This window comes from Lepisma saccharinum, chromosome 7 (assembly GCF_977018435.1).
Source record: "Lepisma saccharinum chromosome 7, izLepSacc3.1, whole genome shotgun sequence".
In the NCBI taxonomy this organism is placed as follows: domain Eukaryota; kingdom Metazoa; phylum Arthropoda; class Insecta; order Zygentoma; family Lepismatidae; genus Lepisma; species Lepisma saccharinum.
In genome coordinates this window covers 13201796-13214793 of record NC_139235.1, presented here as the reverse complement: position 1 = coordinate 13214793, position 12998 = coordinate 13201796, and the positions used below count along the sequence as shown (strand labels likewise).

General features: G+C 38.2%; 1 protein-coding gene across 1 annotated transcript in view; it reads left to right on the top strand.

The window, feature by feature from the left end:
* LOC145990098 (GPI ethanolamine phosphate transferase 2, catalytic subunit-like) overlaps positions 1-12998 on the top strand; it is a 45179-nt gene that overhangs the window by 10441 nt on the left and 21740 nt on the right. The window contains exons 3-5 of the mRNA XM_083125751.1: positions 4573-4771; positions 7364-7573; positions 9411-9599. Of these exons, the coding sequence (XP_082981877.1) occupies positions 4573-4771; positions 7364-7573; positions 9411-9599 (598 nt within the window). The remainder of the gene's footprint in view (positions 1-4572; positions 4772-7363; positions 7574-9410; positions 9600-12998) is intronic.

Genomic DNA, 12998 nt, shown 5'->3' with positions numbered 1-12998 from the left:
GTGTGCCTAATTTAATGGATTAATACATTACTATGATGTTCATCCACTTTTAGTTCACAGAAATTGTAGTAAGACCAGAATTTTTGTCCAGAATGCATGTGGGTCGGTCCATACTGAATGTTCCAGCTCTGGTTGCTTGACCACCTTTAAAATTTTTAATATTTTTGTTGTTCCAACACATATGCAGGGGTAGTTTAAAGCAGGCATTATTTTTCTAAAATTTTACTGTTTTAAAATGCTGGCAATTTTTTCTTTCATGACTGGGTATTTTTGGCCTTTGCAGACAGTTGCGATAATTATGATTGAACCTGTTGCCATTAGCAGCCAATATCGTGCATGTGCAGTGAACGTGATGTTAAGCTTACAACTCTGTCAACAGTATTTTGCGATTGCGATGTCGAAGTCAAATAGGTCCCTTGTTAGTGTACAAAGCCAGTGATCCTAGACTCAAATCTCCTCCTATATTTCATTCATTTATCATTCGTCGTCATTGTTGTGTCTAATCTACAGAGCTAGAAACATGACCTAAGATAATAAGATGAGGGAGAAGTTGTAAAGATTAGAACATTAGGTTTTGGGCCCCGGGTTCGAATCATGGCATGGGCATTGATGTTTTTGAGTGTCCATTCATCAATTTCATCACTCATCTCCATCTTCGCAAATTAACCAAAAGTGGTACAAAATGTGAAGTAAAATAAATCAAATCATTAGGTTTAGATTGCAGGTAATATAGTGTATATGAATTTTCATATTTAATGTAGTTTTCAATTTTTTTTGTCTTCTGCATTGTATTTTTCAAATGTTACAGTAAAGATTACTTTCCTGTGTATAATTTCTCATCAATCAAGGACAGATTTATACAGTGAGTGTAATAGATAAAGCATTGAAAGAAAAAAATACTGCTACTTCATTTTGGCCATTCAAGAGCATAGTAGTAGGTAAGTTAACCCTTAAGTACTATGGACATTGATAATCACGTAACTACGAGGGGATATCAAAAAAATAATTGAGTACATTGTTTACAGCCAAATGGAAACGTATTCACAAAAAATGGAATATACATTTTGAAGTTTGATCATTACTTTTCCACGTAACAGCCATTCACATTTATACATTTGTCCCACCGTGACACCAATTTTTCGATGCCCATGATGTGGAAATCGTTCGGCTGGACGTGTAACAAATGACGCACGGCTGTCGCAACTTCTGAGTCGCAGCTGAAGTGTTTGCCGGCAAGGTGTTCCTTCAGTGGGCCAAACAGGTGAAAGTCTGATGGGGCCAGGTCTTGACTGTATGCTGGATGCTTGAGAATTTTCCAATGTCAGGAATTGACTTTTTGCGTCACTGATGCAGCTACATGGGTATGAGCATTGCCATGGAGAATGATGACCTGCTCCAGAGATTTTGTTGGATGTTTCAATCGCAGAGCAACTCATAGACGATCCAGTGTAGCACAATATGCAGCAGCATTTTCGGTTGCTCCTTTTACCCTAAAAACAGCAAGAATGACACCCTTGCTGTCCCGGAAAACTGTAAGACTTTCCTGCAGATGGGTTTGTCCTGAATTTTTTGTGTGTGTGTGGGGGGGGGGGGGCGAGTTTGTGTGTTTCCATACCATACTCTATCGCTTGCCTTCAGGGGTGTGATGAAAAATGAAAACCCACGATTCGTCCCCAGTAACAATGCGGTTGAGGAATGTGTTTCCAGCCATATAATACCGAAGCAAATGGTCAAGACTGTATCCCATACTGTCCTCCGTATGCTGTGATGTGAGCTGTCTGGGGATTCATCTCGCTGACACTTTGCGATACCAAAGTTCTTCATGGATGATGGTGTATGCACTGCCATATGAAATGCCCACTGCATCCACTGTTGTTTGGATTGTTGACTGCTGGTCCTCCTGAATCAATGCCTCCACAGCGTCAACATTGCTCTGTGTGTAGGAAGTGCGAGGCCGTCCAGAACGGGGTTCATCGAAGACATTTACACGACCTGCGTTGAACTTTGAACACCAGTTGCAGACATTTGTGAATGTCATGCACATGTCACCATACACTGCACACAACTTGATAGATTTCAGCTGGTTTCCGCCCCTTGACCACAGAAACCAAATCACACTCCACAGCTCAACTGTGTCGAACGTCTCGAGCATAGATGCCATTTTGAAACAACTGCCTCTCAGCGTGCACGAGGTGCACACACCTGCCATCTCATGGAAAGGTGGTGAAATCCATGTACTTCCAAATGTATATTTCAGTTTTTGTGAATACATTTCCATTTGGTTGTAAGAAATTTACTCTTACTTTTTGATGTCCCCTCGTAATATGAATTTGTCTGTCAGACTGCTTTTGAACTATGAACTAGCTGTTTTGCTATTTTCAATGTATGGCACCTTCACATGACGTGACATGGTAAAGGAAAAATACTGTGAAGCAGTTTTCAATTGAAGGGCTTGGGTCTAAAACATGGTGGCATTTTGGTCATTTCTGAGTTTATTAAGAAAAAAGGTTATTAGAAGCTGTACTGTAGATAAATTGTTTTTGTGTTGTGTTTACCAATTTCAGAAGGTTTCATTGAGTCCAATGCAAATTGTATGACTTGGCAATTTCACCCGAAAATTGATGGAATGGCACATTTTACTTTGTAACTTAAAAATGGCCAAAATGTCACTTACCATGTTTTACACCCGAGCCCTTCAATTATTATTGTTTAATAAAAAAAACTAAACATAATTTATGGAAAGAGGAAGAAAATCAGTCAAAAATTGTAACAATGGCCTTTCCCCCCCCCCCCCCAAATTCCTAAAATTTCTACATTTTTATGTTACCAGAAGAGCAGGCAGGAGTTCAAAGTAATAGCAATGTAATATTTTGCTGAAATTGAAAATGAGTTATGAGCCATTGGAAACATAATGTAACAGGAAACAACTATGGTATGTCTGTCAGACCACTCGCCAAAAATGAAATTCAATAAAATATGAAAAAAAAATCAAGGCAAGACCTGGTGACCTTGAAAGCATGACCTTCCTACCTGCAAAGTATGGACAAGAGTCCACTTGTGGTTGAAGGGGCACAATAAATAAAGTAAAAGATAAATTTAGTATGGTCCGAGAGACTGTTGATAGTAGATAAGTGTTAAATTTTCACACTCAAAAAAACCTGTAACTTTTCGTTCAAGATAACCTGTAACACCTGTAAAACCTGATACGTCAAAACCAAAGATGTGTTTTTATGCTTGTAACAACTGTAACCTGCAAGAGAAATAATGAAATAGTGATTACAGTTTGGTTCTTTGAAATGTGGTTGCCAGTCTTTTAAAAAAGAAAATAAACTCATGTTTTCTTTCACAAGGCACTTGTTACATGATGGCTGCTCACATGTTTTAAAAAAATGGAAATTTAAATCTCAAGTTTTGGTTGGGTAGCATGGAATGTTAATTGGGTATTATCCACTGTCTTCTTTAAACTATGCTTATTCTAACACTACATTTTGAGAGAGGCACCTCTTCTCTTATCGTCAGATGAACACATTTCTTTTGCCAGTGGTGGGAATTGAACCTACGACAGCCCTGAGTTTTTTACTAAAAAATTGTTGGTCTAACCAACTACTCTAGGTGCTCCCTGTCTGATTCCCACCACCGGGAAAATAAATTTCACGTGAAGACGAGAGAAGGGGTGCTCTCTTGAAATGTAGTGGTACAATAAGTATAGTTTGAAGCACTGGATAATACATAGTTTAAAGCACTGGATAATGTCCAATTAACATTGCATGCTAATAAAGAACCATTGTCACTAACCTTCAGAGAATTAGTTGAAATATTGTGCAAAAGATAAGCATGTGCTAGAAAAACCCATTAAAACAAGATAAATGCGTGCGTTTATAATGCGCACTCTGATTTTGGATGGGTAAAAGTGACAAAAAATTATATCTCGTATATAATGCGCAGTACAATCCAGTTTTAAGAAATGGCTTTCTTAGTTGTAGGTTGAAAAGCTGTTGCTATGCTGATCAAGAGTGAATGACGTCATACCCATTCAATTGCTCATTCCTTCTTTTTCTAAATACATATATACTTTTTCTTTCCGTGACATTTATACGAGCCACATTCAGGACCTTCCAAATAGCGGTTTGCAGCACAAGATTTCTTCTATTAAGGAATTTACACATTCCATGTATGTCATATTATTTGGCCAGTAATATATTTTAATTTTTATTATCTTTTTCCTTAGGTTTTCTTTCATCCAAAGTACCATAAAAATCAGAACGTTTCTTCATTTTTTGATGAACTTATTTCAATCGCATTTCACATTAGTATCGTTATCTTGTATGGAATACTGTTTCCATATTCAGAAACTGCAGGATTCAAGCTTTACAACGATATATAACATGATAGGGTTCCGTAAACATGATAAATCAATGCAAGTGTCCCAAAGTCATGAAATGGCCCTGTACGGTTTCATGTTGGTTGTCTGAATTATTCCGTGCATAATACGCACCACAGTTTTTGGGGGCAAAAATTTTGGAAAAAAGTGTGCATTATACATGAGTAAATACGGTATTTTTTCTTTGACAGTTCCAAAAACAACACACACTACAAGCCATCAATTAACAGATTGGTCGTCATGGTGATAGATGCTCTGCGTGCAGATTTTGTCATTGATTCGAAGTACTCTGTAAACATGCCATACTTGCAAGACCGTCTGAAATCTGAAAATGTTTGTGTCTTCAAAGCTAAAGCGAATCCTCCAACTGTGACTATGCCAAGACTGAAGGTAAGTGCAGTGATGAACTAAAAGCTACCATATTTACTTGAGTACCCCTTGCCCTCGAATGCCCCTTACCTCTATTGAGTGATACCTTATTTATGTACAAACAAGAAATAGCACACTTTATCAGAAATGTGGAATTTTATTTCAAATTTAAGACTCTCAAAAAAGAAGCCATCTTTTGCACTTACAACTACTCTTCTCCACTACTGTCATCAGCAGAGCTTGCTTCCCCTGTATCACTGTCCCCATATGTAGTCATCTTCTGTCTTCTTTGTAAACTCAGATTGTATCGTCTAGAAAACCTGACAATCCAACCCCGACTTGCTTTAAAACCATGAACTCCCAACTTATTTTGCCAGTGAAAGAGCCTTCAATTGACACATTTCTGCAGAAAGTCCAAATCCAAATTGTCGTTTTTGACAAACATAGTCATGCAGCTTACCTTCTATTTCCGGAAATTTAGCCTTTTGTCCTCGAAAAGCTCTCCAATTGCCACACGTGTTTAGCAGTATTTCCTTTCTTTTTCTCCAATCTCTCACACAACTCTCACTTATATTTACAAGCAGCAGCACAATTTCCAATTTCCTCCGCTTCTTGAATGATGCACAACTTTTCATGTGCTGAGATAGCAATCTTCTTCCTTTAGTGGCCATCTTGCTAACACAAAACAAGCCTTACAACTTCCTCCACCCACGCAGCTGGACTGGCCAGATGTAAACATCCAGCTGGTTGCTGCCTTGATCTCTTTTTTGGCGCCAGTGTGACTGCAGAATGATTTCCTTGGCAAAAGGCGAAGGAGAATATTCTTTTCCCTTCTGTTTGTAAGCTTTTCATGAATTAAGTTGACCCAATTTTTAGAGGAGGAGGTGGTGGTCAAGAAACAATGCACATAATGCAGTGCAGGGAGAGAGAACTGTGGTTTAATTGAACCAGGACGTATTTAGAATGATTTTTCCTACTTGATACACAAATTATGGCAAACGTGTTTTGTTTTCTTACCAAGAACACAGGCTGTGAGAGAACATCTTGACCTCCATTCGTTCTCTTGTAAGCTTTTATAATGGGTTGCATACCTCCGCAGGATGAATTGTTTACGCCTGGTTATAAGCTCTATACTCAAGTAAGCCAGGCACCCCTATTTTCTGCTACGTTTGTAAGGCGAAAAAAAGTGCTCGGGGTATTCGAGTAAATACAGTATATGAAAAAATAATTGGTTCTTTGATTGTTATTTGCGCAGGCATAATTTCCTAATGCACATACTATAAGCTAGTTTCTAGACAATATTCATAGACGTAAATGACAGTCACTTTTATATGTATCGTATCGTGGTCATGTTTGAACTAGGATTCTGCCGGCCCCCATGGCAGAGTGGTTAGCACATCGTGCTACGATGACAGGGGTTCTGGCCTGGGCATGGATGTTTTTGAGTGTCCATTCATCAATTTCATCATATCATCACTCATCCCCAAAAGTGGCACAAAAAGCGAAGTAAAGTAAAGTAAATTAATCAATTGAACAAGGATTGAGCCGATACCTCTTTGAACCGATGCCCACACCGATGTCGATACCCGTACAGATTCCCATTGGTGCCGATACTTGCATTCTTGGGGTGGGTGATCTAAGGTCGGAATTTTCCGGTCTTGTGCCCGCATAAAGCAACTCTGGGATTCACCCAGCCTAAAATCTATAGGAACCGAGGGGGGGAGGGGTGTAAAGGTGGCGAAGAGCATGGTGCTTTGTCACAACAAAGTAAAAGACTAGATCGAGAATGTGTGGGGCCCTATCCCCCCATCACCTAAATGTGTATTCATGGTGCTTGAAAATAATAACAATTAAAAGTTGTACAAAATATTGGTTAATATTAGTGTGTGAGTATTCCACTCTAGTTGTGACGCAAGGGGTCCTGGGTTTGAATACTGGTCTGGGCATGGATATTTGTGAGTGTCCATTCATCAATTTCCATCATATCATCACTCATCCCCATCTTTGCAAATTAGCCAAAAGTGGCACAAAAAGTGAAGTAAAATAAAGCAAGTCAATAAATCAATTCACTCCAATTGGTTGGTTGGTTGATTTAGTGTTTTAAGTCCACTTTATGCACAGTAAGGCTAATCGGGACTGAACCTACAGTTTAAAATGGAATCCGAACCACTATGTGTGTCTACTGGTTATTGAACCCGGGACCCCTTGATTACAAGGTGATGACGCTACTACTGCACCATCGGGGAGGCCAATCCACTCCAGTTGTAATCATCAATTTACCAGAGTACAAATTAAATGGAAAGTTCAAATTTTGCTTAACGTCCAGCATAATTATACCCTCTGAAACTGTCACATGACATTTTTGCAGTCCCTGCGAAAGATCAAAACATTGGAATAGTTTCAGCAGGAATCTGTTGCAATAGAAGTACTGATGGTATTGACTCAACCCTACTTTGAAACAATATTGATACCAGCGCCAATGCTTGCACAAATTCACACCTATACTGCTACTCAAATATTGTTAAGTAAATGCAAAATTGTTTATTATAATAATAATTTAAATGATTCTCTTCATGTCACATAGACAATATTTTGTGTTTAAACTCATTCCAGGCTATCACTGCAGGCACAGTGCCAGGATTTATAGATGTGGCTCTGAATCTGGGCAGTCAAGAACTTTTAGAGGACAATTTTATAGCTCAAGCAAAAGCCAAAGACCTTCGTGTAATTTTCTATGGAGATGACACCTGGTTGAAGCTTTTTCCACACAGCTTCTCCAGAAGTGAGGGAACAACTTCATTCTTTGTGGCTGATTATGAAGAGGTTTGTATTAGCTAAAGCTGTATCCATGTTTTGAGGAATGCTGTAGCAAATTAATATACTGATAGGAACTGAAAAACATTATTTTTTTGTGACCACTGCATTGAAGTTCCCGAGAGGACAGTGGCCACTAACATTAACAAAAAAGAAAGAAAAAAGTGTTTATAAGTAAGTACTTCCTTACTTCCTTTCAGTACTTCATGTTTGTAGGAATACTGATCCCCATACAGAGTCAATAGTATCTGAGGGATTTATTCACTTTCTTTAAATAGTATATGTTACCATGTTTGATGAGTCTTGCCTTAGGTGAGCTCTCGTTGAGATTAGTTATATTAGCACTGTATGATATCAAGGATCTCGTGTTCAAATCGTGCGTATTTCATTATGTTTGTTCTTATTGTACAGAAACAAAGAAGATTATACCTTTATATTCACGGAAGCTGTGGTGCTCCACTTGGTAGTGCAAGTAACCGCTAGGCAGGAGAGACAGGTTCGATTCCCACAATATTTGATTCCTTGGGAGCTTTACTTTTCGCAAATACGACAACAACAAATAATATTAAATGTTTGCAAAAAAGTGTTTATGTATGTTCTGTAACATGTTCGAAACACATTTATCATGCATTGAACATTGCAGAATAATGCAAATTTGGCATTAAATGCATATTGTGGCCTTTTTGCAATTTCCAATGTATTTTGTGCTTAAAAATAAAAAAAATACAGCAAAAATTTAACATTGTGTTTACTGCTTAAAGAAATAGAATTTACCATATTTATGTATAAAGTACACGTTTTAAATGCTAATTTAAAAGCACAATGAAGGTATAATTTTACATATATTTTACAGAATGTGAAGTATACTTATAATCTGAAAGTGAATTTTGGTGAAAATAATACCGTAAAAGAAAAAAGAAACAATTTTGGAAGAAAAAAAAATGCACCGAAAAGTCTGGGTCCCTAGTGATCTCAAATCTCAGGCTACAATTTATCCAAGAATATTCCTGCATAAAAGTAGCTGTAGGTTTACCTAGTGTGGTGGTAATGGTGGTAGGATCATGGTGATGATCACATCACCTCCAGTATAACTGAGATCGAGAATGCGTGAAATCCTGTCCCACCCCTTACATGTGCTTCATAGTATCTTGAAATGAACTGGACGATAACTTCATCTGTTAATCACAGTTGAAAATCAATATTAACTAATAAACGTATTGTAACTAAAGATATCTGTTTGGTGGTTACGCTGAGATAGGTAATTTACTCTGATAAGCTTACTTTTCATTTTTACGTGTCATTTTTCTCGCAGTCGATTTCACCATCCATCAGGTGGCTTCGTCAGGCATGTACTGTCTTGCTGCAGGCAGCGTGGTTCCTTCTTCCGCTTGTGCTCGTGGCGGTGGTAGTTAACGTGGTCCTTTCACTTTCTGCCGTTCTGGTGTGGGTGTAGTGCTTCCTTCTTTTGCCGTGCATCAACTAACACCGCCACGAGCACAAGTGGAAGAAGAAGAAGGAACCACGCCACCTGCAGCAAGTCAGTACATGCCTGACGAAGCCACCAGACGGGTGGTAAAATCGATCGCTAGAAAAATTTACGTGGAAAAATGAAAGGTAAGCTTATCAGAGTAAAATTATAAATGTATGTTTTATAGAGTGCATCATTCGGTCTCTTGAATGACCTTACCATCTAAAATTTCTTTGGGCAGAAAGTACCAGATATACACATAGCAAAGAAAGAGACATGTGCTTAATAATTAAGTTTGTGTCTTCCTCTATTTTGATTTCTCTTAGTTTTGAGCAAGCTGTATCGTAATGCTCTTAATCATCTTCCTTGTCTTTTTAGGTTGATAATAATGTTACAAGACATTTAGATACGGAATTGAAGAAAAATGATTGGAATATCATGATTTTGCATTATCTGGGACTTGATCATATAGGCCATCTTGAAGGACCAAACAGTCCACTAGTGCCAGGAAAATTATTTGAGATGGATGAAGTTATAAAGAATATTACGATGCATTTACAAGCACTGGTAAGATATTAAAGAAGTATTCTATTTTAATTTTTTTTACGTTCAAGTGAATTTTATTTCTTGTTTAAAAGTATCAGTTCCTAGTGTGTATTTAGAAAAAATCACTAAAGTTTATAATGGAAAAGTATTCAAATTTTAGTCTCTCATCCCCTCAAGATATACAGGGTACCTTCTCACCAAGAATTCCTTGAATTCCGGGAATTATGCGTGAATTCTAAGTGAATTTTTCTCCGTAGACGTGAAAAATTGCAAATTTTATTAATCCAAATCCAATTGGATTTATACATATTTATTAATGCCCTTAGGCGGGTTTTTCACACTTTCTGTTACCGAGGAAGGAAAAGAAAAGAAAGCTGCGTGAAAAATAAAACAGAATTCTCTCAATTCCTTTACTTACATTTAATTAGAGACGCAGTAATAGATAATTAAGGTACTCAATGTTTTCCACAAAGCTGTTTTACATTATTTTGTATTAATTTCGGTAGCCACTGCCACCATCCACGTTCAAATTCGTTGTGTTGTTGCTTGGTGCCTTTCTGTTGTTTTTTCCTAAATCGCCGCTAGGTGTGCTGCTGTCGCCTGTATGTCTGCGTGTATGTCATCTGCTGTTCACCGGTGTTAATTACTGCAGTAACGGAAGCCAGGTGTGGTGTGCCTGACCACTATCTATGTTCAGTTCATGGTTGTAGTGCATGATGGTGTGTTTTTCTTTGTTTTTTGTGTCTATGAGAGTGTGTGCTTTGTATTTGACATGTAATTTCTCAATTTTATGGTTGTAGAATTTGTTATGCTTGGCAAGTCCGGTTGTGGGTTGGGCAGTTTATGCATTTGATAGGTGTTGCTGAATTTTCTCACTGATGGGCCTGATAGATCTGCTGATGTAATGAGCCTTGCACTCGCATTCAGCATTATAGACGCCTGGATTGTTGAGGGGGAGAGGAAGTACAATTTATGTTTGTTCAGTTGGTCAGCTATTTTGGAGGTTGGTTTGTGTGCTATTTGGATGTTCTGGGAGCGGAGGGCTTTGGTAAGGTGGTTGGATGTGATAGGATGGTAGGGAAAGGCAATGCACTTTTAGAAGACTAACAATCTTACAGACGGAAGATAATTGCAAGATATCTTGAAGTTGGTTATGTAAATTTTACTTTAAAATTCTTATACAATTCACAATTTTTCGTAGATTAGTATGTCCCGTAACATTTGTGACTTGTGTTTGTACATACATTTCGAGTCTGAGTATGTGCAATGGCAAATGTAAACTCTGCACCTTAAATTAAATATTTTAAATATATGTACCGTTTAATTGAATTGAATTAGAATTTTTGGATAAATTGGAATCGCACAGACCCTTTATATTGCTAATATATTTGTGTGGGTGATTGTGTGTATGTGGGCAGTGAGAGGAGGTAATACGCAAGGCTGAAATAGAGAAAACATCTGCTTGTACCCTTGAATTTTCTGATAGTTCGCCTTGAAAACTGGGAATTATACTTGAATTTTATCAAGGTTCTAGAGTACCCACCCTGATATAGTCGCTGCTTAGAGGCGTAGAGAACGTTTTCGTTTCCAGCCTCCAGCTCTGCTCACACCCATTATCTTGGGGTGATAGAGATGGCACTGGGAGGTTGGTAGATTGTTAATGAATAGAACATCATCTCGTTCCATACATTTAATTCTAGGCAGGATATCTGAAGGGATTGTAACCGGTAAGGCAATTCTAGGCAGGATATCTGAAGGGATTGTAACCGGTAAGGCAATTCTAGGCAGGATATCTGAAGGGATTGTAACCGGTAAGGCAATTCTAGGCAGGATATCTGAAGGGATTGTAACCGGTAAGGCAATTCTAGGCAGGATATCTGAAGGGATTGTAACCGGTAAGGCAATTCTAGGCAGGATATTTGAAGGGATTGTAACCGGTAAGGCAATTCTAGGCAGGATATCTGAAGGGATTGTAACCGGTAAGGCAATTCTAGGCAGGATATCTGAAGGGATTGTAACCGGTAAGGCAATTCTAGGCAGGATATCTGAAGGGATTCTAACCGGTAAGGCAATTACCACTCACTCACCTTGCTCAGCCGTAAACCCCATTATGTCGACTTCAGGTTGTTACAGTCTAGTTGTACACTTTATGATTGACACCCAATGGTAGCAATGAGAGGGCTGAGACGTTGTGTCTCACTCTTTTATACTCTGAGGTGCATGACCCCTGAGTTGATGCAATGCTCCTGCCAAGTTGGAGCAAATGTATATTATGCTGAGCAAGGGTCTCTCTTGCCCTACCGTCTACAAAATGATTTGTTTCTGACACTACTGTAATATACTGATCAGTGCTATCTTGTTACAATTATTTGATATATTTACTTCTGTTTTTTTATTAACAATTAATCATGACAAAACAACGTATGTGTCAGAATAGCAGTGGATGCTTTACTCTTATCTTGCTTTCAGAGGTTCTGTATTTGAGTCTCGGTGAGTGCATGGTTGATTCATCGATTTTTTATATATTTAATCTCACCAACTTGAACACTTCACACCTTGGTAACATCACATTGAGTGCTAGAGTCATACTCTTGCCAACAATGTCCCCAGGTCTGAGTCCTGGTATAATCATGTGTATTTCTTTGTGAATGTCCTTTCATCAATTGCATGTTATCACCATTCATCCTCATCTTCCCGATTAGCTGAAAGTGGGAGAAACATAACACTAAACGAGAGAAAATTATACTGAATTCCCAGTGGTGCTGCACTGTTTACTTGTGAAATCTGGATCGCACTTTCCACCTTGATGCTTGACTAAATGTGCCTGATTCCAATCACCACGATACTAATGTCGAATATCATGTATAGGGCTGAGCCAGTGGACTCAACCTTTTTCAGTCCCAGACCCACCTTGAAGGGTGTTACACTTCATGGGACCTATAAGCATAGGTGCCAGGAGAATTACTTGCAGGGGTGTTCACCCAGTTTATAATCATATTTTTGCTAACATCGAGTACTTTAAGAAGCCCTCTTATATGCTTGCTTAAACAAATTACACATACTTCATTCTAGAAAAGTAAATATGTAATTTAAAATATTAATTTAGTCTTAACATGTAACTAAACACATATGCTGAAATTGAAAACATTTTTTCCCCTCACTAATGTGACGGTTGGGGCTACCTTTTCCTCATAAACTGGGGTGTATATTGGGTTCAATGGCGATCGAGTGCACGTCAAGTCCAATTCCCTTGAGTTGAACATCAGAGAGATGCCAGTAGAAAGCAATGGTAGACGTAGAGCGCGAATAACAGAATTGTAGAGTTTAGACTAAGTACAACACGGGTTGAATTTAAATTCTTAAAAGAATATATCTTAGTAATTTAAATGTAGTAGGTTTTAAAGATACAGTAAATACATT